The sequence below is a fragment of the Leishmania panamensis genome (assembly GCF_000755165.1).
Source record: "Leishmania panamensis strain MHOM/PA/94/PSC-1 chromosome 28 sequence".
Lineage (NCBI taxonomy): Eukaryota > Euglenozoa > Kinetoplastea > Trypanosomatida > Trypanosomatidae > Leishmania > Leishmania panamensis.
In genome coordinates, this window is record NC_025874.1 from 211,832 (window position 1) to 239,700 (window position 27,869).

General features: G+C 57.3%; 5 protein-coding genes across 5 annotated transcripts; all 5 read right to left on the reverse strand.

Annotated features, from left to right (window-relative positions):
- Positions 1-1,347: 1,347 nt before the first annotated feature.
- On the reverse strand, positions 1,348-14,040 carry LPMP_280620 (dynein heavy chain, putative; the record flags this gene model as incomplete). Its single annotated transcript, XM_010702101.1, has 1 exon — positions 1,348-14,040. The coding sequence occupies one exon, from the start codon at positions 14,038-14,040 to the stop codon at positions 1,348-1,350; it is 12,693 nt and encodes a 4,230-aa protein (XP_010700403.1).
- A 1,613-nt stretch (positions 14,041-15,653) lies between these two features.
- Positions 15,654-19,595, reverse strand: LPMP_280630 (protein kinase, putative; the record flags this gene model as incomplete). Its single annotated transcript, XM_010702102.1, has 1 exon — positions 15,654-19,595. The coding sequence occupies one exon, from the start codon at positions 19,593-19,595 to the stop codon at positions 15,654-15,656; it is 3,942 nt and encodes a 1,313-aa protein (XP_010700404.1).
- Positions 19,596-22,530: 2,935 nt separating this feature from the next.
- LPMP_280640 (ER lumen retaining receptor-like protein) lies at positions 22,531-23,190 on the reverse strand (the record flags this gene model as incomplete). Its single annotated transcript, XM_010702103.1, has 1 exon — positions 22,531-23,190. One exon carries the CDS (start codon positions 23,188-23,190, stop codon positions 22,531-22,533), a length of 660 nt encoding a protein of 219 aa, XP_010700405.1.
- A 1,415-nt stretch (positions 23,191-24,605) lies between these two features.
- On the reverse strand, positions 24,606-24,812 carry LPMP_280650 (ATPase V0 complex subunit e1/e2, putative; the record flags this gene model as incomplete). Its single annotated transcript, XM_010702104.1, has 1 exon — positions 24,606-24,812. One exon carries the CDS (start codon positions 24,810-24,812, stop codon positions 24,606-24,608), a length of 207 nt encoding a protein of 68 aa, XP_010700406.1.
- A 1,150-nt stretch (positions 24,813-25,962) lies between these two features.
- LPMP_280660 (protein transport protein Sec13, putative) lies at positions 25,963-27,039 on the reverse strand (the record flags this gene model as incomplete). The annotated part of the gene is made up of 1 exon (XM_010702105.1): positions 25,963-27,039. One exon carries the CDS (start codon positions 27,037-27,039, stop codon positions 25,963-25,965), a length of 1,077 nt encoding a protein of 358 aa, XP_010700407.1.
- Positions 27,040-27,869: the final 830 nt, after the last annotated feature.

Sequence of the window (27,869 nt, forward strand, 5' to 3'; positions counted from 1 at the left end):
GAACAAGCCAGTGCGTTATCGCACAATACAGGCGAGTGGAACGAGAAGACGTGTGGAAGGGAAGAGAAGTTGAAGGTGTGAAGAAGCTCAGCCCACACATCAAGTGAAAGGAGTGAGCTTCCCTCCAGTGCCTCCATCACCACACCCTCCGTTGCTGCTTCCCACACCCAACTCGCGTTCCCCAAAAGAAGCAAAGAAAAAAAACGAGCTTTGATACATCGCAGGAAAGAGCGGAGGAATAGGGGGGACTATACATCAGAGGTGACGATGATTGGGGGAGAGCACGAACCTGTTCGAGCGCACGTGCGTGGTGACGTAGAGGAGACGTAAACACCATCATTGCTAGAAGGGGGAAGAGGGAGACATCACACAGAGAAGGAAGTCACCCACAGCCGCAAACCCCTGTGCAACCTCAAGCGCAGCACAGAACAGCACAACATGCACGCAAAACAGAGGGAAAAGGGAGCACATTCCCTATCCGAACCGAACACTAATCAGAACAAACGTGTATGGGGGGAGGGGAGGGGGGTACTGAAACAATAAGAAGCCGCACTAGCCGTGGTGCAGCACAGCACTCCCCGCTGCACGCGCGGGGGTGCTCGTGACAAGAGAGTTGAAGAAAGAAATTAGAAGAGGTAGCGGAGGAGGAAAGGAGACGCGTAAGACACAGAGAGAGACATGCAGACCAAAGTACAGACCGGCAAGAAATAAGGAAAAGAGTGATGAAGGTGATGATACCCAGGAAGCGCTCAGCTGCGTAAGTGGGAAAAGCTGGTAGGACTGAGGAGCATGTCAGAGAGGTTCAGGACCACGTGAATCAGGCCCCTGCATCTTGGTGTTATGCATCCTCGCATGTGTGCTCGGATGAGCATGAAAAACAAACAACAACAAAGACCAGAAAAGGAAAACGGCTGATGTTGTCTCCTCTCGCGTCTCGTCTGGTGAAGTGCGCCGTCAGTAATCACCGGGGGTTGCCACTGCAAGTGGTGACGTGAACGAGAGGGCGCGCAGGTTACACAAATCGTCGTAGTAGAGTCAAATACAAAGCAGCGAAGGTAAACCGGCGCGCACGCATACGCATGCAGCCGGCACGGAACTTTCGAAAAAAAAAAAATTGGCGGTCCCTCCAACAGCACTGTGAAAACACCACACATACACACACGCACACACACATCTCTGCCACGCCGCAATCTCAACCTCACATATGCTGAAAGACACTGCCCCACGAGCAAAACAGAAAGACACCGCACGCGCGCACAGTCCTGCGTGGCTTCAGTGGCAAGACGGTAAGCAAGAACAGAATCCAAAGAGACAATCAGCGGATGCAGATGCGCTAGCCGCAACCGCTCAGTAGTTTAGTGACACCACGCAGGCAGTACCGCGCTCGATCCAGTGCGCCGGATCCACCTTGGTCGGAATCTCAATAGGAAGGACGAAATTCGTCGAGTGCCCCGTCGTGCTGAGCGTGCCAGCGCGCGTCAGTGTCTTGTACACTGGGCATACGTAGTCCTCGGCATTGCGGGTGCGGTTTACAACAGGGTCCAGGTGAATGAGCGGCATCTCAACGTAGAGCTCCTTGGGGTTCGACTCCGCCAGCGAGTGCTGCTCCGGGTCCCACCGCGCACCCTCAAGGTACAAGCCGTAGACCAGCGCTCCCTTGTCCGGTCGGGGTACCGTCTTGGGGTCAAGTGATGCATCCTGCACGCCAAACTGAAAGGAGATGCTGTCGATGGCCTGGTGTACCTTACGGGCGTGATTCTGCAACGTGCCAGTCAGGAACGCCTGGGGGAAGAAGAAACCGCCAAACCAGAAGGTTGCCGGCGGTCCGTGGGCATACCAGTCCGCAATGAAGCAAACGCGCCTCACCAGGTCCTCGACCCAGTTCGACAGCGGCTTCAGCGACGGATAGGCCAGCGCACTCCAGGACACTGGTACGCTGTTCACAAAGAAATTCGAGCCAACAGCCTCCAGCTCCGCCGACATGACAACCTCACCTCTTACAGCTTTGAGAAACTCGGCCAGGCTAGCGTGAATAAACTTGAGTAGTCGGTTGTAGCGACCGGCCTCTTGCACTAGTACCGTGTTCATCGACTCTTCGTACTTGGTCGGGTACTTCAAAGTGAAGGCGGCCATGTCAAAAAGCTGGGGCAGCTTCGCCGTAATCGCCGTCGCCGTTGCCGTCAGCAGCAGCTCCCGCGAGCTCGCCGCTGTGCCGGCACCGCCACGTGACTCCAGCGCCAGCACTGCTGACAGTATGCTGTGCGTCGTGTTCTGCGCGCACGTGATGTCGGCGTTCTCGTGCAGGCCGAAAATCTCGGGCTTGGGGTTCAGTGGCCACGAGTCGAGGTAGTCTAGGTAGTGCTGGCGATTGCCAGGCTCGAGGGTGTGGTAGATCCCCGATGGCGAGAAGGCATACCCGTCCTGGAGCACCTCCGGGTTGACAAAGTGCTGGATGAGGGTCATGAGGCACCGACGGTCCCAGTCATCCGTGACGCGCCCACCGTAGTTGATCTCGCCAGTTAGAAAGGTCAACACATCGTATGGGATGACGTCATACATAGACAAGAACTTGCGGAGCTGCAACAAGCAGACGTTTCGGTCCGAGTCGTTGAACTCGTAGGCAATGTTGAACCCGAGGGAGCCAAACTTGCGGCGTTCCTGGATGACGCCGTGGAAAAGACACAAGGCAAACACCAGCTTTTTGAACTCGGCAGGCCTCTCCTCTTGTTCAAGGTCCGCGGGGGTGAAGCCGTAGTAGGAACGCGTCACGTTTGCCCGAAGCCCCATGGGGGGCTCGTTCGTCATCTTCACTGCCGTCTGCAACACCGCTACCGGGAAGTTGGCTGACGGCATCGACGTGAGCCACAGGCGAAACTCCTTCTTCACCGTCTCCGGGGTGAAGCTCTCCACAATGGACTCCAGCGTCGGCATCCATGACGAGGCGAGGTGGCAGTTCTGCAGCAATACCCACTGCCCTTTCTCCCGTGCGACACGGATTAGCTCCTCTGCCTTCTTGCCCTGCCCCTGACCGAGCGACACCTTCTCCAGCCGCTTCGACATCCGCATCGTCTCTGCGAAGCGCAGCAGGTCGTTCATCGGATCTGAGCCAGCAGAGTTGATGAAGATGAGCGGCGTCAGGCAGTCGCTGTCCTTGTAGGCGTCCATCAAGTCGAACTGCGGCACCACAATGTATCGGTCGCCCATGTAGTGCTCAATAAAGTGCTGAATGGCCGGCGCTACCTTGTCCACTCGGAAGCACCGCATTACCACCAGCCGCTGCATTGGTGTCGCCTTCTCATTCCACTCACCCGCGAGGGGGAACATGTCGGCGTCGTTGCTGTCGAAGAGGTCTTTGTAGTGCTGTAAATAGTCTCGTACGTGCTCGGCAAAGCCGACAAAGGTGGGAAGGTGCGTGCTAATGAAGAGCACCTCAGCCCAAGAGCTCTCGTTCATCCACGACGGAGCCGGGTTGGCCAGGGCCTCGGCCGGTGCGCTGCCGGTGGGGCCGGTGAGCAAGAACCGATACTCCGCCTCCACCATGGCACCGCTGTGCTGCACCAGGCTGGCGCAGAGGTAAAAAGAGAACATCAACTTGTGATTCTCAAACAAGGAGCGGCACACATTGCTGTAGAAGGAGTAGGTGAAGTAGTCTATTAAGGTGTGTACCCGCACTGCCACAGGGTCCTCAGCGCTGCTGCTGTCGTCCTCCGTCGCCACCTTCGCGGCAGGCACCTGTGCGGCGTGGTCGACGGCGTTGAGGAACAGGTTCATGAACCACTGCAACGAGAACTGATACATGGGGTCGACAAGGGCGAGCTGTGAGACGCAGAAGAACAAGAGAGAGCCGCGCTCCGCGTGCGGGCGATACTTGTTGCGTGTCTCATCGATCACTGTCTCCATGACCTTCGCCTTGCCCAGCTCCTCATTGATCTCGGTCGACTTGGCCTTACTTTTCTCCAATGTGATGATGAGCTCCTCCTGCTCCAAGATGTCGCCCTCCGCCTGCTCAAGCAGGACGAGAATGTTGTCCTGGAGGTCCTTCAGCTCGCTCTTCTTCTCTGCGTTGGACCGGGTCAGCCGCTGCTTCTCCACCTCGAGGTCATTCCGCTCTTTCTCCACCGTCTTGCCGAGCAGCTGCTCCTCGAGCCCGCTCGGGGTAATGAAGAAGTTTAGCAGTGAGACGGTAACAATTGTCTCGGGTGTGTAGGTTGGGTTCGGCAGCTTCGTCGTGAGGTACAGCTTGAAGTTGCGGTCGTACGGGATGGCGGTGTCACCGATGCGGACATGTGGGGTGCTGCCAATGAGAAAGATGTTCTTCAACAGCAACGGCTCCAGCGCGGCATCGAGCGACTCGCCGACGTTCTCGATCAGGCACGGCAGCCCCAGGCGAATCGCGCTTTCGACAGTTTTCATGAACTTGTCATTCGACGCCTTGCACACCTGCAGGTTGTCGTTGCGATGAATGTTGCGCACCCACGTGTTGGCTTGTCCCTGCGGGTCGATGAGCAGCGGCCAGTTCCGTGAGTTGGTGAGGATGATAGCGTTCTCGGTGGACAGCGCGTCCGTCGGCAAGCCGCACAGTTGCCACTCCTGTATCTGCACGGCGTCACCGGAGGTGGAGACGAGGTCAAAGTCGGCGCTCGTCTCGACGTTCGCAGCGGTGAGGTGCGCCTTCCACTTTCGACGCACGTCACTTCGATAGGGTGCCGTGAGAGGTCCGCAGTAGGCCACCGTGGCCGCCGCCACCACCATGTCGCCGATAATGTAGCGCTCCTGCTCCCTGTACTGCTCAACCAGCGTGACCCAGCGGTGCTTCTCTCCGCCCAGACCGTCGATAAGCCTACCAGCACGCTGCAGCTTCAGCGACGTGCGCTCCACCTCAGCCTCGAGCGCTGCCTGCGTGTTGAGGGCGTCGTCGTACTCCTTCTCGAGTGCTGCCACAGCAGCAATTACGTGGTCCAGCGTTGCCTGGGTGACGCGCAGGGCATCCGTCACCACAGCCAGCTCCGCCTCCGTCGCCGCCAGCCTCTCCCGAAGTGGCTGAATCTCTCGGTTCACAAAGAACCACTTGTACATGGCGCGCACCCACAGGCACATGGCCATGCAGGGCAAAGAAACCGCCTTCACCTTCTCCGGTTGGAACTCTTCGTTGTCGTAGTAGACGCGCACCTTGTCCATCAGCGCCGTGTCCATCGCCTCGCGGTTGAAGCCTCCTTTCTCCGGCGGTTGCACGAGCAAGTCTAGCAACCGATTCGCATCCCGCATGTAGGACTTCGCGCACAGCCACCAGTCTGGTACCTTGCGGCCGCCAGCAGGACCGCTGTAGAACTCCCTCGGGCAGTTGCCAAACGTAAGCAGCAACGCGACGGCCTCCATGACGTATTGCACACCCTTAGGTGGATTCGCGTACTTGTTCAGCTCCGAAATCTCCGCTGCCTTGATCTTGGACAATACCTTTACGGCCTCCGCCAGAGCCGGCTCCGCCTCCGCCAGGCGCTCGGCGCACTCCTGTCGCATCTTGGCGCACTCCTCCGCCTTCACAGAAGCCTCCGATTCCTCTCTGCGTGCGTCTGCCTCCTTCACCGCCGCGACCTTTCGGTCCACCGTCAGCCGCTCCATCATGGACTGAATCTCCACCTTTTTCTCCTCCAGCACAGGTTGCTGCGCCTTGAGCTGGGCTTCCAGCTCGGCCACCTGTACCTCGGTGTCCCGCAGCTTATCCAGACCTTTCTCGAGTCGGCCGCGTTGCTCGCGAAGGAAGCGGCGCTTAGCTGCCGCCATCGCCTTGAAGTTAGAGATGAGCACGAGGTACGACGTCGGCGTCACGTACGAGCGACGACGCGTCTCGAGGAAGAAGCACTCCGTCACCTCCGCCGCAGTGCGATGCACTGCCTGAAAGCAGCTCGCCAAGTCAACATCGCTTGCAACCCCTACCATGTCAGCGCTGCCGTCAGCATTCAACTGCACTCTGGCTACCGACAGCAGCGCCTCGGATGGCCACTCAGCGAACCAGTCGATGGTGCAGCACGCGATGAGCGAGGGAAACATGCGCAGGCGGCTGCGAAACGACTCTCCGATAGGAGAGAAGGCGAGGGCGAGGTGCAGGTTGGCCCGCGTCTCTTTCACGAACCGCGCGTATATCGACACCTTCGTGGTGGGCAGGTTCTCGCTGAGGCAGACGCCGCGGAACTTGTCATTGATGAGTTCGATGTCTTCGTCCTCAAACAGGTTCGGCACATCACCCGATGTGAGCAGACCCGCCACATCCTCGAGAAAAGTCGGATGCACCAGCTGAGTGTCTGAGAACAGAAACGTCCGCTTCTTCTCATCCCTGCCACACTCCAGCAGCAACTTTGCCAGACTCTCATGCCACTCCTTTACACCGAAACTCTTCGTCAGCTCAATCGTGAATACCTCCATCTCCGGAATTAGCGAGCAAGCGAGACGCGTAAGCGACTTGCGGCCCGACCCGCCGATGCCGAGCAGAAGGCAGTGTCCGTTTGGTAGCCGCAGAACGCGTGAGATACGGCAGACGTGCTCGATGGCGTCGAGGAAGAGCACCAGGTTCATCTTCACTTCATTCTCGTCATTGTAGGTCGTCAGAAGCTCATTCATGCGCGCCGTGAGGGCGTCCATGTCGGTGATCTGCTCGTACACGCCTTTGTCGCTCAGCACGTCAGCAAAGATGAGGCGATCGGCCCTCACCACTTCGCTGTAGGACTTGTCCACCCCCATCGATAGCAGCTCGGCACGGAGGTACTCAATGAACAGGCCCTTATCTGTCGCGCTGACAAGGCGATCGCAGAAGACGCGCTGCATCTCGTGCATCCACAGCCGCACGAAAGATGTCTCGGACTGCAGCACCGATGCGTCCGCCGCGTACAGCAGGGGAAAGACACGCATCACATCACGCATGTTAAAGGAGTAGTGCACGTGCGCTGGGGTCGGCAGGAAGACCTGAGTGCACTTGCTGAACACACGCAGCGTGCTCTCCACCACGGCGGAGGAAACATTGGCGAGGCGGTCGCCGAGTCCGCGGTGCGTGAGGCCGCCGGAGAGGATGGCCTGCAAGATTGTTCGCTTCGACATATCCGACATCTCGGGGAAGGCAAGGTAATTGAAGTAGCGCATAAAGCGATTCGAGATATGGTTGCGCCCCCCTCCAGGTGGCTCCATCGCCAGTGCGAGCGAGCAGTCGATAATGGAGTTCCACTTGATGCCGCCGGTGAAGTTGTAGAAACCGCCTTGGGCGAGCATCTGCCGCAGCAGCTCCACCGGGGGCTGCGCGCCATACTTCTCCGGCAGCGGCAGATTCGCGTCGTCAATGAAGATGAGAAAGTGCTTACCGGCAGGGGCGCCATAGACGTGCGAGCGGCGCTTGTCGAATTTGGCCATCAGTGAATCCTGCAGCACTGTGCACTTCGTCTGCGCTGAGAATGTGAAGTTGAGGCCAAGAAAACTACTAGGCATGCCCCCACCGAGCACGAGACGCGCGAGCGAGATGGACTTACCTGTGCCAGTGGGACCAACAGCGGCGACATTGACCTTCTGCTCCATCAAGTGCTGCAGCACGTAGTTTTGCCGTGTGCTATCGATCGTGGGGACGATGATGTCCTCAAAGCGGGTGCCATCGGGAATGGTCAGAGTCGTCTGCTCGTGCATCCAGTGCACCCAGCTGCCCGACACCGATGGCGAGGGTGCAGGAGCGCCGCCGCCACCGCTGCTGCTGGCCGCGTCCACCTCCCCCTCCATCACGCCAGTGGGGTCATAGCGGTAAACGTAGTCGTATAAAAACGCCTCTGCTCCGCCGCTGCCGCTCGCGCCGTCGGCTGGAAGTCGCGGCAGCCACTGACCATCGCCATTCGCCTCCGCGAGACGCCACACCGTCGAGGAGAAGAGCTGCCGTCCTGCCTCGTCGCACGTGGCACCAATACTCCACACCAGCGAGAAGAAGAAGAGCGGTGGTACCGCGCCGGCCATGACGGCCAGGCGCTCCGGCGACACTTGCAGCTGTCCCGAAGCCGACTTGGCCACCTCGAAGCTCTTCACGTACCCCTCCATCATGTGGAAGAAGGAGTACATGAGCCCGCTAGTGGTCGAGGTGACGTACTCGTGTACCGCACCGCTGCGCACCAATGACACGAGCTCCTCGATGTAGGTATCGGACAGCCTCTTCAATGTCTCGCGCTGAGACTCCAGGTAAGGGGGCAGCACCGCGATCCAGCTCGTGATGAGCGCGGATGCAGGGACACACGTGGCAGGGTCAAGGTAGATCATGCCGCACCGAGAGACTGTGGCCGGCGACGCCACGGCGAGGTCCTCCACCTCGAACATCATCGTCATGTCACGGCTCATCTGGATGATTTCGCCGGAGACGAGGCAGAGCTTCTTGTTCTCGTCCAGCACGGTGTTCATCGACTCAATCCACAGCGCATCAACGGGGCCGTCGAATATCACCCAATGTTTGCCGATGAGGTTGGACTCATCCCCGTATCGGGCGGCACAGCGGAACAGCACGCACAGCACACCGTCCTTCCATTCGCCATTTTCATCATAGGCGCCGTACAGCTGGTCCATCGTAACGGACTTTGGATTGCAGATGTGCGTGAACACCTTCTGTAGGCGGCGCGCGCCGAAGTTGACGCCCTTCGCTTGGCGGGCCGCGCATTCCGTCAGGGCGCGTTGCAGCGCTGTGAAGGATGCCGTCTTGCCGCTGCCAGAGGGGCCAACAAGCATGAGGCCGTGGCGCAGCATGGTGATGTCGTACAGCTGCAAGCACTTTTGAACGAAGGCGGAGATGGGCTGCTGGTGCGCCTCTGTGATGGCCGTTGTCAGCGCCTCCACCACGGCACCGTAGTTGCTCTGTGGCAGGGCCGTATCGGGGAATAAGTCACTTATGATTCCCTCGAAAAGTAGAATGTCGTCCTTGAGGAACTTCGGCACGTTGGAGTCGCGCAGCGCACGCAGCAACAGCTCATCCTCGTCGTCGTTGGGCCGCTCTCGCTTGTTTAGCCCGGCTGCTGAGATGACGGTGTTGACGGCACGCATACCAAAGTCGTAGTGGTCCTGCGACGAAAGTTGCTCGGAGCTCAGCTTGAACGTTGTGACCATCTTCTGCGCCAAGGCGCGCGCCTTCTGGTAGCCGTACGAGAAGAGGCGGATTTCCCCAATCATGGCGTAATCCGGCACCATGCACGCCACGGGGCGGAACAGCACCTTTAAGTTATCCGGTAGCTCTGTGCGGCCAGCGTAGCCGGGGTTCATGGTGATGAAGACGGCGTGGGTGGGGTCCACGAGGATGTCGCTCTCCTCGAAAAGAAGGCGGTACTGCTTCGTGGAGCATGCCTGCTGCAGGTCTGTCACCTGCTGTGCTACAACGGAGAGCACCTCGACGTCGATACGGTTGAATTCGTCAAAGCAGGCCCACGCGCCGGTCCAGGCGAGACCCTTGAAGAACTTGCCCATCGACCGGAACGTCATACCCTCCTGGCAGTTGAAGACGACGCACTGCTTGGCAAGGGCCTTAGCCAGGTCTTTAGTCGTCTCTGTCTTCCCGGTACCGGCGGGGCCGGCCGGCGCGCCACCGAGGCACAGCGCCAGGGCACCCGTCAAGGTCAGATAGATGCGATCGGTCAGCGGGGTCACAACCAGGCGGGCCGTGTTGCCGAGGTACTCGCCACCGTACACGAAGTGGGTGTCTACCTGGCGAATGTGGCAGAAACCATCGTTGTTGTCGAAGTAGAAGCGGAGCTGCTTTATCCACTCAAACGACTGCGTGCTCGAGACCTTCGCTGCCTGCATGTTGTCGACAGTGTCCTTGGCATGCACCTCGATAGTAATGAGCGCGCCCATGTTGATCTGCTGGATCGCCGTCAACGGAGACTGAACCACCTCCACCAGCTGCCGTAACTGCCTGTCTAGCACCTTTGCGTAGCAACCCACCTCTCCTTTCGTAGTGAGGGCCTCCTCGCACCCCTGGGTCCAGTAGATCTGCGACACCGCGATAATTGCCTGCGCTGGCCACTGCAGAACCCACTCGCTACGACGCATGCTAAGGTATGCCTTGACGGCCTGTTTCACTTGGGTATGTACGCTGTCCTTCATCATCTTCTCCAGAAGCTTCAGCCAATCTTCCACGTTGCCGTGCGGCACCACCGGTGTCGTCGCTGGAATGTACTCGCCCTCTCCGCTATAGAAGCCTGTCATTGTATCTGTAGTCGCGGCTACCGCATCCCTACAGGCCACGTCCTCCGCGTTCTCGGCGCGCGTCTCGTCAGGGTGAACGTTGTTCCACTGGAGGTGGTGAATGCCCTCAAACAGTTTAGTGATGTTGGCGTCAATGCGACGCACCTCCTTCGCCTGCGACAAAATCTCCAGCAGCTCCTCGTCAGAGAGGAAGTAGAAACGTGGGAACGTCTGTCGCTTCTCCGCCAAGTAGTCGTTGAGGCCCCGCTGCACCTCTTCGAGGAGCCGGTTCGCCTCGCGCAAGTGGTCCAACAGTTTGTTGGTGCCTATGCAGTATTCCAATACGTTTGGCTGCGTGTATGCGTTCCCCATGACACGTCGCCATGTGCGGTCGACCTTCTCGAAGAGTGCAGACAGTCGCGGTAGCTGCATGGCGATGTCCTCAGAGTTGAGAATCGGCTCCAGATAACGCCACGCTCGCTGGCACTCCAGCCATTGCTCAAGTGTGTCGGAGATGAGGCTGAGCGAGCGCTCCCAGTCCGTGATGGATTCCTCGAAGTAGCCCTTGAAGGGAGAAAACTGCAGCTGCTGAACAAGGTTGAGGTGTTCGTCGAGGAGTTCCACCACTTCAGAGGTGTCCTTGAGGATGTACGTTCCTGTCTCTTTGTACGCCTCGATGATGAAGCACTTGGACTCCCACTTAGCACGCATGTCCTTGAGCGTCGTCTCGATCTGTGACTCCTTCGCGGCCACCTCGCAGAAGCTAATAATGGTCTCGTGGTGTGCTAGCAGCGGTTTGCAGTCCTCCAGCAGTAGCAGTGTGGTACCGGGTACCAGCTTCAGCCCGAGCTTCTCGGACAGAGCGGTCCAGTGGCGCTCCCTCATTCCAGGGTGGCGCAGCGACGATAGGAATGGCACCCACGGCTTGAAGTCCTCGACAACCGCCTTGACCTCCTCCACAATCTTGAGCAGCGCCGCCTTGTCCTTGAACGTCTTGGCGAGGCTCACCATTACCTTAAATGCAGCAATCACGGTCGACTCGATCTCTGCAGCATCGAGAGTGGTGAAAGCGTCTGTGTGCCAGCGGCGGTATGATTCCTGCCAGGTGTACGTTGTCAGCCACAGGTCGCTGTACGGCTTGAACTCCTTGTCGAGCTCAAAGACGTTGCGGTAGTCGGAAAGTTTGTCACCGAAGAGACGCTGGTCGCTGTTGATGGAGCGGGCCTCCTCGATGCAATGCCGAATTTCAATGTTGTGCGTCTTGACCTCAGCCGCCACCTTGTCCGCCTCAGCGGCCTCGGTGTGCCTCGAGAAGGTCACCACGATGCGCTGCAGCTGCTCCACCCGCTTCGAGAACTCCTCCTGCCGCTTCTGCAGCCCCGAGTGTAGCTCTTCCTGCACCTGCTCGAGCTGCTTGCGTACGGCTTGACTACGCAGAGCCAGCTGGCGAGGCCAGCCAATGGCTTCCCACTTCAGGCGTGACTCGTCGTCGCTGAGCTCAAACTGAAACCCGTCAAGGATGGCGTAGCACTGGCGAACCTCGGCGATGTGCTCCATCAACTCAGCCACCTGCTCCCCCATGTCATCCATGAAGGCATATAGCTCGTACAGCTTCTCCGGGCTCTGTGGCGTCTTCTCAATTGTGTTGACCATGCGTGTAAATGCCTCCCGCACATGCAACGCTTCCTCCTTTCCAGTTTTGCCGATGAGCCGCATCACCAGCCTTGCCAGCTCCTCCTCCTTCATTGACATGAGGTAGCTGAAAGACTGACAGTCGACAACAAAGTTGCCAACTGTGAGGAAGAGCGGCAGTCGCTCGGCCAGGGACTTCTTGGCGCGGAGGTGCTGCGCAATCTCCTCCTTCATCTCGTCCATACTGTGCCCGGCCTCCGCGTACTTCTTGATGAACTCTGACTGATCCAGTCGGATGAGTGGGAGAAGCTCATCGTACGTGTTCAGATACGTCTGCAGCGGAGCAAGGGAGGCCCGCACGGAGTTCTGCACGCGCTCGCGCAGCAAACACACGTGCTCCTCTTCCTTCTTCACCGAGTCGAGGAAGGGCCCCTCACTGTCGCGGCTCCAGAAGTACTGCGTCATCACATAGCGCTCCACCTGCGGAATGAACTCTGTGCAGACAATCGCATCGTTGAATAGATCCACGATGGTCGCCTCGAAGTCATCAAAGGAGATGGAGTAGGAGAAGTGCCCATCCTTTTCCATCAGATCGATCGTGAAGAGAGGCTGCTTCTCCACGCAGTCCTCGGCGTCGCTGCCGGGCCATGCGTTCACCACGTTGTTCATGTCCTGCACCGTCACCGTAAAGTTCGACACCTCCTCGACGAAGTCTGCGAAGGAGTGAAGGGAGCTGTACACGAGTTGGAACAGCGTGTCCTCCATCATGAACTTCACCGTCACGAAGAACTTCTTTAGTTTCGACATTTCATAGATGCTTTGCTTTGCCTCGCGCGTGTTCAGCCAGCCCTTCCCCGCCGACTGAAAGCTGCTGACGATGGTCTCACAGATGCGCGGCAGCCATTCTGTTTTCAGCTGCCGGGACACCGAGGTGAGATGCTCGCGTTGGCACTTCACAAACAATGCCAGAGGCATCTGTCGCTCCTTGGGCAGGTTGAACAGGGATCCCTCGAGTACCCGCATGCACTCTCGCTGCACCCCTGTCAACGCCTGCACCACCTCTGGCTGTGTGAAGTACGTCGCAAACGTGAAAGATTTTTCCTGCTCTGCAAACACAAAGCCGTCACCCTCCACGCAGATCACCGTGGAAGGGTCACCCAAGTCGCTGCGGTCGACGGCAAGGTTGGGGCCACGCAGAAGCTCTTCGGGGTCCATGTGGGTGGAGTTCACGACCATCCGGGCCACAGACTCGTCGCTGCGGAGGCGGTCGCGCAGCAGCAGGCGATTGTGGCTGCGCTGCCACTCTAACGTAATCTCCGAGACTAGCCGCTCCACGCGCTCCGCCACATCGGGAAACTCAGCAGGGCTGAGCTGAGGAATGTCCGTCCCGAGATGGCGCAGCCTCTCTGCGAGCCCGGCGTCCAGCTCTTCGAGGCTCGCCACAGGCATCGAGTCGCAGCACAAACGGTAGAGAATCCATGAGGTTGTCTTCTGTCGCTGAATGTGAGCGCTCACCAAGCGCTGAACGTACACGATCGGGTCCTCGGCAAGAAAACGCACGAAGATGCGGGGCAGCGTCGCCACCGGTTCGCGGACCTCGCTGTATGCCGCAGCACTAGCAGGGTCACCGTCGGTATTCAAGCAGTGCGCCGTCGTCGGGGTGGACCCCCAATGGAGCTGAATCGTGTTCGTGTCCTCGGCCCATCCAACCACGCGACACGGACAGAGCTCGAAGGTGTCGCGGTCTTTGTGATAGTACACTGCTTCGGCTGGAAGAAAGCGAGACGCTTGGGTTGGTGCCGTAGCCGCCATCGCCATCCACTCGGACGGATTGCGGCAGTCGTAAGAAGTATCATCAAAGATCTCCAGCGGCAGGCTCTGCGCACTACGACGGGCTAGAGCCTCCCAGGTCAGCCCACTAACGTGCACAAGGCGGTCGACACTCTCGCTGTCGTACAGTCGGCGACGGCGCTCAATCTCCACGTCGCGTGGCATGCGGCCCCGCTTGTAGGCGTACGGCACCTGGACCTTTGGCTCGAAGGTGCCGGGGCTCGCCGTCGGGAACCGCAAAGCAGATTCTTTATACGTGCTGCTAACAGGGAGAGCACCGAGGGCAGCGGCTGCCCTGGTGCCGGCGTTCTCCTTGACAGCGGCACTGCTCGCCGAGGCTGCGAAATTGACGGCATTCGTGGTATGTTGGGTACCAAGATCGTGGCTCCCCATCATAAAATCGTTGAATGGCTCAATTTCCACCGTGTCGTCACCTGCCGCCGCCGTGGCGGTACCGCTTTGAGGCCGAAGAAAACTTTGCAGCATAGCTTTGAGTGCTTGAGCGTCAGTGATTTGTGTGTGTGTGTGTGAGGGGAGGTCAGTGCGGGAGGCACAAATTCACTCGCGCTTTACCAACTTGTAGAGAGTTAGAAACCGTCCCGGCGTGTGGCTGCAACGCTGCCGAGTACGCCCGCAGTCACTCACGTGCAAAGAGGCGTTTTTCGAGTGCCTTCTTGTGTGGCGGTGCATGCGCGTCGTTTGAGACCCCTGCACACCTCTGCTGGCGCCGTTGAGCGAGATCGCGGGGGCCAAAAACAAAAAAAAGGGAAGACTCCCGGGGAATAAGGGGAGAGGCGATCTGTACAGGTGGCAGCAACGGCACGGGGGGGAGAGGGAAGAGGGGAGAGAAGGGGGAAGGGCGATTGGATAGGCCCAAACACAAAAGAAAGATGCAAGGGAGGCGAAAAGAGAGTCAGACTCCGCATGCACGCAGGCACACACACACACACACACGCACGTGTTGTGAGCTCAAAGCTGAACCGCTCCCAACGGCCAAAGAGAAAAAAGGGGACCAAAAGAGAGAAGCGTCTATCTACAGAGGCCTGCTCACGAGGATTTCTCCCCCGCAGACGAGGGGAAGGCAAGGAAGACGGAGAGAGGAATAGCCGTCGGTGATTCACAAACCGGAAGCAGCTAGACAATTCCCTTGTCTTTGCTCAGTCTGTAGTAGAAGCACTCCCCGCTAAGGCTATCCCACACCCGATTCGTGAGTCCGTTAGTGTGTGTAGGTCTGAAACGTCTCACGGTGCTACGGGAGGTACGAAGTCAGAGTGGGAAAGGGGGGAAGAAGAGAGGAGCGGGCGGTGGTGGGGTGGATGGTACGAGTACGAAGATGGAGAGGGAACAAAACAGATCGGCGCGTTGCGTGAGGGGCGATGGAAGACAAACACACACACACATACGCCCATGAAGAGATGCTTCTCACCAACAGAAGCGTTCCAACGTACATGGGAGGCAAGCGCCGAAAAGAAAGAGACGGCATGAAAAAGGCACACATCGTCAGCAGAGCTACCCCGTTTTGCCTAAGGTAATGCCCCACCGATCGAACGCGACTTCCTCTCCCTCACTCACTCATTCATGCCCATTGCACTCTACGGCAGCAGCGAGAGCGTGTGGGGTTCTTGAAAGGGCTTAGCAAGAGGCACAGAAGCCATTATCTATCTCCGTGGTCGTTTCGTTTTTTTTTCTCTTCCAGCGTTGTTGTTGTTGAGGCATCTGCCACGCATTACTACGATCACCATCAGCATGCAGGATGTATACATCCTCAGAGTGAGAAAATGAGAGGGGGAGCAAAGGACAGAGAGGGGAAGCATATTATTGGTGAGTCGTTGGATGGAACGAGTGGCGCAGGAAACGCAAAGAACACGACGAAGGAAAACACACACACAGAGAAGAAATCGTACAGGCGACAGCAACGATGTCGCCCGACAGAAACTGACACGGGCTCAGCCTCAGGCACAGGAGCGTGCGGAGAGAAGTGCTCCGTCGTGCCCTTTATGACACACCTAGGAGAGTTGCTTCAGAATCCTGCTTGCCTCATTGGCGACGAGACGCAGGTGCGTGGAGTCCGCGGCGCTGTCCAACACTGACATAAGCCGCGGATTGCACCTGAGCGCCTGGATAACGTCGCCCGAGGTGAACTCACACGACGTACTCAGGGCTGTCAGCAGACTCATGGCCACGGTGCTCTTCTTTGATGTCAGAAGCGCACTGGACAAGGCCCCTGCCCACATGACAAGTGTGGTTGCTGAGGTGAGGTCGCTGCGAGCCACCGACGAGAGACGGACAAAGTCCTCTATCACAGATGCGGCAGATTCCATCAGAGCGATACTGTTGGACGTGTCTGCACAAATTGGTAGTAAAATGGAGCTGATCGAGTCCTTCACACAGTTAGCGCACTGCACCGTCACCTGTGAGGATGAGTCACCCGCAACACGCCGCACGATCACTGCCAAAAGACTGCAGGACATTTCAATCAGCTGCTCATTTCTGCTCGTTGAAGCTGACGCAAGTACCTGAAGGGCAAGCGCGCACAGTCCCTCGCGCATAACGTGGTTGAAGACGCTGGCCCGCTGACACACCAGCAGGCAGAGGTGAATGAAAGAGAGTGGGTAGTACATATCGTCCTTGTCAGCCCTGTCATTCACATAGTCCATTATATAGCCTAGTAACCCCTCCGATACGAGGCTGGATAGTTTGCCCTGCGCCATCTCGCCGCACGTGACGAGGAGTCGCATCGTGTTTGTGGGGATCGGGCTTGTTTCGCGCAAGAGGGATTCAACATTCGGCACCACCGCGTTCAGTACATGGCGCGCAGCCGACGAGGCGTAACTGCTCTCCTTGCGCGTTGCTGTCACCTCGGCCGAGATGGGCACCATGACAGACGTCAGGAAACGAATCGCAGTGAAGCGGTCGCTCGCCCCCTTGCGCCGCAACATTTCGGCGTAGGAGGTGGCGAGGTAAAGGCAGAGGTTCTCCTCATAGTGCAGCACCACCTCGGGGCTCTCAACGAAGCGGTCGGCGATGCTGTTGAACTCGTCTTTATAGGTGCCGTAGAGAGAGTTACTCATGGCCTTGTCAATACATGTCGAGAGGCTCTGAAAGACGTCCTTTTGAAAGTTAATGCCGCTGCGCACGGCGGAGTTGTTCAGCAGCTGCTGAAGAGAGGCGAGGTGCGTCGGCGTCGTGGTCGACGACACTCGCCGAGCAATACTCGCGAGCTTCTCCGACACAAACCAGCCAAGGAAGGCTAACATGGCTGCGCCGCAGTGCTTCACGTACGAGTCTGTGTCACGAACAAGACGATCAACGAAGGCGACGATGCGGCTGCTGAGAATCTGGCAGATAGCGCTCCCGCCAACGCAGCCGATGAGCATCACGAAGAGAAGTATTTTGCCGCAGACAGCAAGCGACGCCTGCTCGATCGCCTCGCCCAGACGCTGCAGCAAGTCCTCACTCACGAATAACGCGTTCCCCACAACCTCCTCCGCATCGTCAACGCTGAGCGAGGACGTGAACAGAGAGCTTTGGCGGTCATTGCTGCTGCGCGATCCAGGAGAGACCTGCGACCACAATCGAGCAAACGGGCTCTGTAGCGTCACCATCCCCTTCACGATGGCGTAGTTGAGAAACGTGAGCATCATCTGCATCGTGTGTGGGACGGTGGATCGCTGCGTCACCGTCGCGTACGATGTCACCTGCAACCACTTCGACTGCATGACAACCAGGATCAACTCGTCCTTCATCATACCGAGCTTAAATGCTGCGCACGCCGCGTCGGAGCGCATGTCCTCGCTGCGACCCTCCACCGACGGAAGGGCGAACACGGCCAGCAGTTTCTCCACAAAGAGGGGGTCGGCAAAAAGCTCCAGCGTCATCTCCTTCTGCGTGGTGGATGCCATGTTCTCGATCATCTTTGCTGCATAGTGCTTCAGTACATCGTCGTCGGCGTCTAATGCCGAGGCGTAGATGCGCTTCACTGTTGCTGGCTTCACGTTCCACATGGTGCGCTGTCTCTCCTGCTGGACAGTGATATAGAAAAGAAACTCGCCGATGCAGGCAATCAGCTTGCGTTTCACTAGCACATCGGTTTCGTCTTCAAACAACTGCATTATGTCTGGCAGGATCGACGACGAGGCCACCTCCGACGTTATAAAGGCCGTTGTGCGCACCAGAAGTCCCATGATAAGCGCCGCTGCTGCGCGAAAAGTCGCAGGCGCATCCTTTCGAGCAGCATGCTTTACGCAGAGCCGCATCACGGAACTGTTAACCGAGGCACGCGCCACCTCGGCATCACCGCAGAGCGACATGACGTAATTCATGGCATTCAGCACGTGCTTGTAGCCCCTACTCATGTTGGAGAGAGACAGGTAGAGGGAGCGGAAAAACGCCGTGTGTTCTTTTCCCGTCAGGCTATTGATCTCCGCTGCCGTCAGTGCTGTGAAGCCAAGCGTGGTGACGTCGTACGACGGCTCCGGCGTGTATTCGATGCGGCTATTGTTACTCAGAGGGCGAATGTGCTGATCCGTGTGATGGGTGAGAAGGTCGCTGATTGGGAGGTGGCGTAGCGCCCCACCCGCGAAGAGACGCAAGCTCTCCTCCGTCGGGCGGTCTTCCTTGGCCCCAAAGTTGGCGGCGTACGTGGCGCGGCCGCCTTCGTACGCCACGCTGGCAGCGCCAGATGCACGACAGCTTGCGGCGCTGCGACCCTTGCTCACGCGGCGCCGCTGTGGGCCACCACCAATGTTTTTCGATTCGGTGAGACGACTGCGGCGAGCGGAAGCGACGGTTGTCGAAGAGCCGTTGGTGTTTGTGACAGTCGACACCATTGAGGTCGTGGATGCGCAGCCGTGCGCCGCGCTGCTGCACGCGGTCATGCTACGATCTACCGAGCTTGTGGCACACTCCGGTGCCCGGTCAGGTAGTCGTTCCAGCAGCATCGCCGCTCGCTCCGACGCGATTGCAGTGAATTCAAGCTCCTTCGCTACGTTCAACGTCGCCGCCGCTCGCTCCCTTTCCTCCATATTATGCGTCGAAGCGTTTGATTTCGCTGCCACCACAGCGTGCGCCACTGCCGCGCACACATCAGCATCCGTCCAGCACTGCTGACTCGCGGTGCACCCGGAGCGTGAACACTTGTAGTCTTCCCACACCACCTGAGATGGAAATCCGTTGCTCGGCAGCAGTAAGGGCTCATCCCAGAATTTGCTTTGGGCAACATCTGTCCACGTGTAGCGCTTCAGTGGGTCCTTTTCCAGCAAGCCACGCAGGAGTAACTGAAAGGACTCTGGCGCATCGGGAACTGTTGGCGCCGGACTCGCCAATATGTCGGTCAGTAGCGTCTTGAGATCCGACGCGGCAAAAGGCGGCTTGCCTGTCGCCAGCTCGTGCAGCACGCAACCAAACGACCACAAGTCGGATGCCATCGAGCACAACGGGGGATTCGACATGAATAGCTCGGGGGCCATGTACAGTGGCGTCCCGACCAGCGGCCGCGTCGCCGCGTCGCGGAAGTTGCAGGCCAAGCTAAAGTCGTGGAAACGCAGCATCGCTGCGGAGTCCATGAGAAGATTGCGAGTCTGCAAATCGTTGTAGACTACGCCCTTGCTGTGGATATACATGAGCCCCATCGCGACATCACGGCCAAACGCCTGGACCGCCTGAATGGTGAGATCGATGTTGGAGCGAAGAATCGTACTCATGTCTCCGCCGGTGCAGTACTCTGTAATGATCCACAAGTGGTTGTTTGTTTCGTACCAGTTGTGAAATTCGATGATGTTCGCGTGGTGCATGGAGCGCAGCAGCTGCACGCAGTTCACGACTCGCTCCCGCCGCTTCTTGTCGATGGAGGCAATAGCGTAAAACTCGGTAGTGGTGCGGTAGCGGCCCTTGTAAATGGTGCTAAAGGCACCTTGGCCGATCTCGTCATTCAGTACATAGTTGTTCATGATGCGCGATGGCGGGATGCCTTTTTCTCGCTATCACAGCACAGGCGCATGTATTACGCCTTTCACGCAAGAGCGGGCTAAGGAGATCAGAAGAGGAGGAGGAGGAAGGCACAGGGAAAAGAGGAGGATGACGAGAATGAATGCAGCGGGGAAGATGAGAATAACGTAGGGTGGCAAGGCAAAGAGGGGACCAAATGAAGGAAATAATACAGATACACAAGAGCGTGGGTGCACAACGAGGGTAGTGGTATAGAAGTGAGAGAGCGAGAGAGGAGTCACAAACACGGCAGCCCTACGCACGCACAAGAGAGAGAGAGAGAGAACAAAGACGAGACGATGAGGTACGACAGGAGATACGCACAGCACGCGTGCAAAAGAGAGAGGGGTGGGGTCACACACACACACACACACACACACACACACACGTGGGTACAAGAAGAGCTGGGTAAGCACGGGCGTGTCTGCGCTTTCCTTGTGGGTGCCGAAAGAGGAGAAAGCAGCAGTGAAAGCAAAGGACTTGCTTTGTTTTTTGCCGGTTTCTTCGCTCCTGCGTGCGTGTGAGCTCAGACAAAAGGCAAAAAAGGGGGAGGGGCAACAAAAATGAGGTGGGAAAGAGGAGCGACAGAGAATGTGTGCGTGCGAGCAACACCCTGGGACGCAGCCGACGGCGCAGGCACAACACACCACAGAGCAGCTCGCGAGAAAATATCCCCCCAAAAAAAAATTTCAACGAATGAAAATGATGACAAACTTTGGCACACGTACGCATAAACGCGCACTCACGCTCCTAGTAGACGACGGAGAAGTATACGAGGAGTCTAGGAAAAGGGAAATGCTGCCGCACATGCCACCGTGTGAGGCGAGTAAGAGAGGCTTGAAGGAGCGTCCAGTGGAGCTGTCACAGTGTGGATACGTCTATGAATGAGAGTGTGTGTGTGAGTCTACGTGAACATGTGTAGGGGGCCGTACCCGCGCGCTGATGCGCCTCCGTCACGAGAGAGAGGCGACACAGCCACGCAAAAAAGCCAATAAAATGTGTGCCTACGCACTCGTACGCGTCCGGCATCTGACACGCAGACAACGAACAAAAAACACACGGGCAAGCGAGAGTATTGGTGGTGATTGTCGTCGTGAGACCGCACGTTTGTGAGGTTGGAGAGAAAAGAAATACAGGGGTAGTAGCAGTAAGCACAGAGCGATAGTAGATGAACACAGGGAGAAAAGGCGCAGGAACAGAGGCTCTCTCTCTCTGCCGTTGAACAGGTGCAGTTCGATAGTCCCCAGCATGCGAAAGAGCAAACACCATAAGCAGTCATAGCGTCGTACCGAGAAGTACACAGCCGTTGTACAGCTTTCCATCTGTTGTGGATAAGCGCATCGCTGGTAGGCACAATCAATTACCCGCTCGTACCTCCCCTTCGCTTCAAGATATCTAGCCAGCTATCCCTCAGCCAAAGACAGATACGCGCACCTTAGACAGCGACGGCGTTGCAAACGAGAAGACCCGTACAGGCGTCTGTGTACAAAAAAAAAAACAAATAGCGAAAGTGATGTCACTCCTGCATCACCGCTCTCCGGAAAGAGAGCCTTGGCGTGCACGGCATCGCTTCCATCTTGCGCACACTTGGCGATTGTATTTTCCTTGCGGTTTTCTTTTTGAGAAAGAGGGGAGTGACCCACCATTCATCCTCAACTTGCATTAGCCTCGGGGCAGGCGTGGTGTGCGTGTGGCGTACCTGCGTGAGTACGCAATCCCAAGCCTACGTGTAGAACGAGAATCAGTACGACAACGGTGGAGTGTAGCTTCTTCGCCCCCCCCCCCTCTCTCCCCTCTTTATTCGGTCTGTCTTCCACTTCACACGCACACACACACACACGCCGTCCTCGTCCCCATCGCAATCGCAGCGCACCACCGCCGATATACCGATACACGGAGAGGGGGGACAAAACAGAAAGGGAAGCGACAGAAAAAACGGGAGAGCAGCAGGTAGGCAGTGGAGAGAGAAGCGACTGAACCCCACCTGCCTTCTCCCTTCTTCCTTGTTTTCCCTCTCCCCTCCCCCTCCCCGCCTCACGTCTTCAGCGAGTGGCGGGGAGGGGGGAGAGGGAGGGGAGGGGAGGGGAGGGGGCCAGCACGTAGAAAGGAACACAAATGGAGAAAATGGGGAGGGGGAGAAAGATCAGACAAGAAGAGAGGCGAGACAAAGAGGAAAGAGAAGAAGCGATCACACTAAAGAAACACGGCAAGATGCGCGCACATTCCTAGGCGGAGACGCAGACACCGACCCACACTGAAAGGCGCCCAGGTGTGCGTCTGTGTCTGCGTGTGCGAACGTGCGTGGGCGTTATCGTTCCTTTCATTTGCTTGTCAGCCTCTGCAGACGTGCAGGCAATTCTTGGTGAAGTGGGACGAATGAACGGGGTGGTGGTGGTGGTGGTAGTGGCCATGAGAAGGGAGAGATGTGGGGCCCGAAAAGAAGAGCGAAGGGCCACACGCATACCGAGACCCACAGACGCACCAGATACACAATGAGAGAATACACTCCAACTGAGTGATAAAACGGAGACACGTTAACAGAAGAAAAACGAAGAAGGGAAAGAGCTAGAGAGCACAGGTCGTCAAAGCTCACCCACCTCTGCTACGCCTCGCACGGTAGAAAAGGGACTCCTGGTGCGTTGCATTTGAGTGAGAGAGAAACACCACGAGCACACAGCTATCCGAAACACAGACGTGCTTTGCAGGTTGCTCTCTCACAGATACCAGTCACCGTGACATCGGTGACGTGAACCTTAGTGACCTGTACGCTCCCCAGAGACAGCCATCTCCCTCCTCCCTTCCCCCACATGCACGCATGCTGGCGCACACTGCAGCAGTCCATCGCTCCCCTTCCTCCCACCTCACAGGGCCACACGCACAACACTCCTCCTCGACTCTCTACTTGGCCAATTCATACCGCTCCTTTGCCTTGCGGAGTACCTGTACCACGTAGTGGTAGAAAAAATCGATATACAGCAGCGACTGCACAAACCCGCTAAGGACCGAGATCCACCGCACCTTGCGATAGATGTAGTAGCGAATCGCCCAGTGAATCATGTACACGACGCGGTACGCCCCGAGGCAGAAGAGGTAGTGAGATGTCAGCGCATCGTACCGCTCGGTGTACTCGAGCAAGAAGATCTGCGGCAGAATTGAGACAGCTTCCAGATACTGGGAGAAGGTCCAACAGAGCTCAACAATGATGTTGCGCCGCGGAGTCCCATGAAACAGGATGGTGAGCACCACGCAAGGCACAATAAGGTAGCGGATGCGGAAGGTGTCGTTTTCGCGGTCGTAAGTCGCTTTCCACGGGCTCTTGAACTTCATCAAGTAACAGATGTGCAGCGTCGATGCAATAAAGAACATTTTCATGGTGGTGTTATAGATGCCAATAAAGGAAAACAAGACATCCAGGTAGCGCGTGCAGAAGACGAGCGCAAACAGCTCCATCGACTTGAGCGAGATGCCGGCGGCGCTGCGCTGACGCAGCATCTTGGATAAGAGGATCAAGATGGCACTGAGGTGCAACATATCCCCCGCTATGCGAATCACAGACATCCTTTGCTCGAGTGCTCAACGCGCGCTCTTTTTTCTAGTTGTTTTCTTTTGTTTGGTTGGGTGTGTGTGTGTGTGTGTGTGTGTGTGCTTACCGTGGGGTGGAGATAGCGGTCGTAGTTTGGTAGGGGGGGGAAGAAGGGGTGTAGGATGGCGGAGAAGAAGCTCCGTAGACGTGCTCATCACCTGAGAGAGAGAACAAAGCCAATATACACCGATATCCCTCTGTGTCCGTGTACCCAACAGTCGATGCCTCTCACACCGATTTTCTTCGATGTTATCAATCTCTCAGCTTGTGTCTTCGTCTTGAACTTTTATGCGGGTGTGCGGGCGCGGGTGTGGCTGAGTCGATGGCAAACGTAGGAATGTTTGGCGGGTATCGGCCGCCGTCATGGAGAGCAAGAAAGAGGAAGGAAGAAGAACGCCAAGGTGAACGAGTAAGAGCTTCGATGAGCGACCTGAGCTCGTGGTCCACGTGGGACGACACCATGGCGAACAGTAAAGAGCAACTACATGTCTTGGCGGGGGTGCAAACAAATATGTCTGGGTTGCTCTATACCGCTCGAAGATGGCGCACACGCCCTCGAGCGTAGCCCACAACTGAATCAATGCTCTTCAACGGCACAACCGATGCCGCCAGGCACGGTTGCACACGTCCGTGATGTGCTATCAACTCAAGCTTATCTCCGAGCGGGTCTACTCGCCTGAAACGAATGGGAATGTCCCAGTGACGCACCCTCTAGTGACGCACCCTTTCACATATTGCCACGCCTTCCACACGGGAGCAGGAGCAAGAGAAGAGATGGAGCAACGGGCACTTGTGTCCCACCCCTCCTTTCCTAGGGAGACCCTTGGTGTTCTTTCCTAATTTTCCTTCACGCATAGTTACCATACCAGCCACACACACACGCACACACACACACGCAACCCTCGATCCGGTCATACCATAAGCATCTGAAGAGGACACGCGCGCACAAAATATGTAAATAATAGGCAGACAAGGGACGAAACGACAGAACAACAAACCCCCAAGTCGTGAGTGGGTGATGGCGGTGCGGCTGCCTTGCCTGCCAAAAAAAAAAAAGGGGTGTGGCAACAACGGTGGAAACGACTGCAACAGCGTCAGCAACCACAAGAAGACACATCCAAGAGAAACAGTGCGGTCACGGGGTCCTTCATAGTGTGGAGATCGACAGAAGAGAAGACAAGAACGGGGGTAGCCCTCAGTGCCGACCCACCGCCTTCTCGACAGCAGCAGCAGCAGCAGGCGAGGAAGAGAAAAGCCATCGAGGAGGACGTCGAGACCGCTGGAGGAGAGCGCAAAGATACACACGGAAGGAGTAGGGATGGTGGGTCGATATGTCATTTTCTTCCTCGTTGTGGCTCCCCCCACAGCTTGTTCCAGAGGTACCTCCCCTTCACTCCCGCTGGATAGACCGAGTGGGCAGCAGGAGCGGGTTCATCTGCGCCATGTATATCAGCACCCACGACATCCAGCAGCAGAAAGCGGCCACAGCGCACAGTACGCGGACAAGGTCGACCTGGCTCTTTGCCCAGAGCGGCGCGCTCAGCGCACCGGCAGCGCCGAGGAGTATAAAAATGAAGGTACCGAGAAAGAGGCCCATGGCGCGCTGTGTAACGATATTGCACTTTTTGGAGGAAAAGAGTCCTGCGACGAGGGGATGAGGGGAGAGGACGGAAGAAGCGCAAACAAACGAGGGGACGTCACTGTCCTTGTATCTCGACCGCACTTGGTGCGATCTCGAAAGAGAGGGGGGAGAAGGGAGAGAGGTGGGCCAACAGCAGCAACAGCAAGGAGACTCTCAGATGAAGAAAGAAGAAAGAGAAGGAGCAAGGGCCATGCAAAACGGAATGAGTGATGTGTTCCCTTGTAGTCACCTCCTTTGCTTCCTTGTGGTAGGGCACACCGATCAATAAGCCCCTCGATCAAGGAGAGGGAGAGTAGAGCAGTTGTCTGAATGTGGGTGGGATTGTCCAGCAGGGACGCGAGGGTAACCGTGAGTAGACAGATCGAGAGCGGTCGAGTCAAAAATGTGCAGCTCTGTGACGTCCAAGGCAGCGTGTGGGAGTGAGTCGGTGAGGGAAAGAGGGGCCACAGCACGAGGAACGCAAGTTGAAGCGGTCCACCAAGACGGGGTGGAAGCACCGGAGGGGCAAAGGGGCGGAGGGTAGCTGGCCATGGACGCAGAGATGAAAAGAGGAAAACGGGCCCAGGCAAATGAGGGGTCGAGAGGTGGCTGAGACAACGTCCCTGCACATCAATAATGCAGTCGAGGTATGGCTCCTCCTCGGAAACCATGTGTGGTCGCACCGAAGCACCGTCGCCTTGAGTACAGCACATGCACGTAGGCAGGACGAGTAGGTCTTATCTCTCTCTTTCTAGAGGCACTGCTGAGTATTGTTGTTGCTCTCTCTCTCTTCTGCTCTGCTTTCACTTCTGTAGTTGGTGAGTATTTGGAGAGGAGAGAGATGTGGCATGCAGTCCACCGAGACAAACCGTGGCAAGGAGAAACCCCCTCAAAGCGAGCAAAAAGAGAGGCATCACACTTTCTTCTTTTCTCTCTCAAAAGCCGCGTCGAGCGTGAGGCAGCGAGACGTTGGGAAATCGGCGGAGGAGTAGAGGGAAGGGGCAGGGGGAGGGCAGTAGCAGATGTTGATAGTGAAAAGGCAACGTGGAATTAAGGTGAGAGAGGACAGGAGACACACACAAACTCGTGAGACGCGCGTAACGAATGTGCCCCACACGTCAGCCCCTCACGAGGTCGGGTTCTCCAGTTCACTCACCACGCGCCACGCCCCATTATTACCCGTCTCCTTCCACATCGCCACCGCGCCATCAGCGTAGGATACCAAGAGAAACGTTCCTACAAGAGACCACGAGAGCTTCGTCACATTCACACCGGGGGTGCCGTGGGGTGGGGGCAGAAGTCGGCACTGCCATGGGTTCGAAGCGGGTCCATCCTGAACCCAGACCGCCACCATCCCATCCTCTGACCCAGCCGCAATGTATGTGAACGGCAAGCCCAGGTTCGGGGCCCAACTCACCTCCCGCCACGCTGGGGTGCTTAACGCCTCAGCCGCCTCCAGTTCCATGGACACCCACACAGACTCCGGCGCGCCACTGCCTTCTTCGCCGGACCGAGGTGCAAACGAGTGCGTCCAGAGCTTCACGAGCCGGCCACCACCGCACGTCACCAGACGAGGTGGCGCGAACGGCATTGGTGGGGCATTGCCCGGGACATTACTAAGGTCCCTTTCCAGAGGCGCCATGAGCAGCGCCCCCGGTGGAAAGAACGGGGCAAAGGAGAGGCTGCAGCAACCGTGTGGGTGACTCTCGAAGGACCGAATGTCCCACGTGCCGTCGGGCCCGCCGGTGAAGACGACCACCGCCCCATCCGCGCAGCCGACGGCAAAGAGCTTCCCGTACTCGTGCGGGGCCCATGCCACACACCAGCCCGGTGTTGCCAGGGTGTAGGTGTAGATTTTGCGATACTGAGCGTCGTTACACACGTCACACCACAGCGCCACCTCATTAGACGCCTCGGTACACGTGACGAGGGCAGCCGTGTAGAAGACGGGAGGTGCCCACGCCACACACGTCACCGTCGCTGCCTGCTCCTCGCCGCTGCACTGAAGCACCGCAACAGGGTTCCACGTCGTGGGCTGCGGTCCACCCTTGTACTGCGACGCTTCCTTGGGGGCGGTAGTGACGGACTCATAAACGTGCACCGTGCCATCGCTGCTCGCCGTGGCGAGATGCCGACCATTCGCATCCGCCGCAATGTCTGTCACGGCCGCCAAATGGCCCGTGTCCAGCAATGTATCACTCATGAACCCTTCGCCGCAACGTGCTAAAGATTCGTGGTCCAGGACCAGGAAAGGAGTTAACAAAGAACAAGTGAGTATGCACACGCACAGACGAGAATCCTTCAGCGGCCGTGTTTCTCCGTGAGGTCCTTTTATGTTGGATTCTGTCCCCTCGCCCCTCTTCCTTCACAGTGACTCTGCCGTACCAATGGATGAGCGGCACTGGCACTACTTGTGTGGACTGTGCTTAACCGCGTACAATGAAGGAAAACGTGAGGATGGTGAGTCGCGTGTCGAGATGAAAAGAGGAGAGGACCACGGAAAGGATACACTACAGCTTTCGCGTGTACTGTGTTGATGGCGATGCTTCACCAGACGAAACCCTGGGGGAAAACCCAAAAAAAACAGGCGTGCGCACTTCGTTTGCGCACGACAGTGAATAAATCGATCATGCAAAGACGAGCAAAACAGAGCAGATAAGGGAGGAGGTCAAAGCGCGAGGGACGCACAACCGTGATACGAGAGACGAGGTCAAGTGGCAAGCGTAGGCCGTCGCAACGACACATGCATTGAACAAGAAGGAGTGCGAGATGTTGCCTCAGTATTTACTCTTAGGCACACATATACGCCAACATCACCACCTGTCTTGGAAAGTCAGACGGCATCGCACTGCTCGGGACTCCAATGAACGACTCTTCTGCTGTCGGCAATCGTCCGCGCCCGTGCAGTTGTCACTGGTTCTCTCCGGATAGACCGACGGCTTCTTTGCGTTTTTTTTCTTTTTTCGTCGTGTCGCTTCAGTCCGGCACAGAGAGATGTACGGGGCATGGGGGTACCTTCGAGAACAAGAAGCA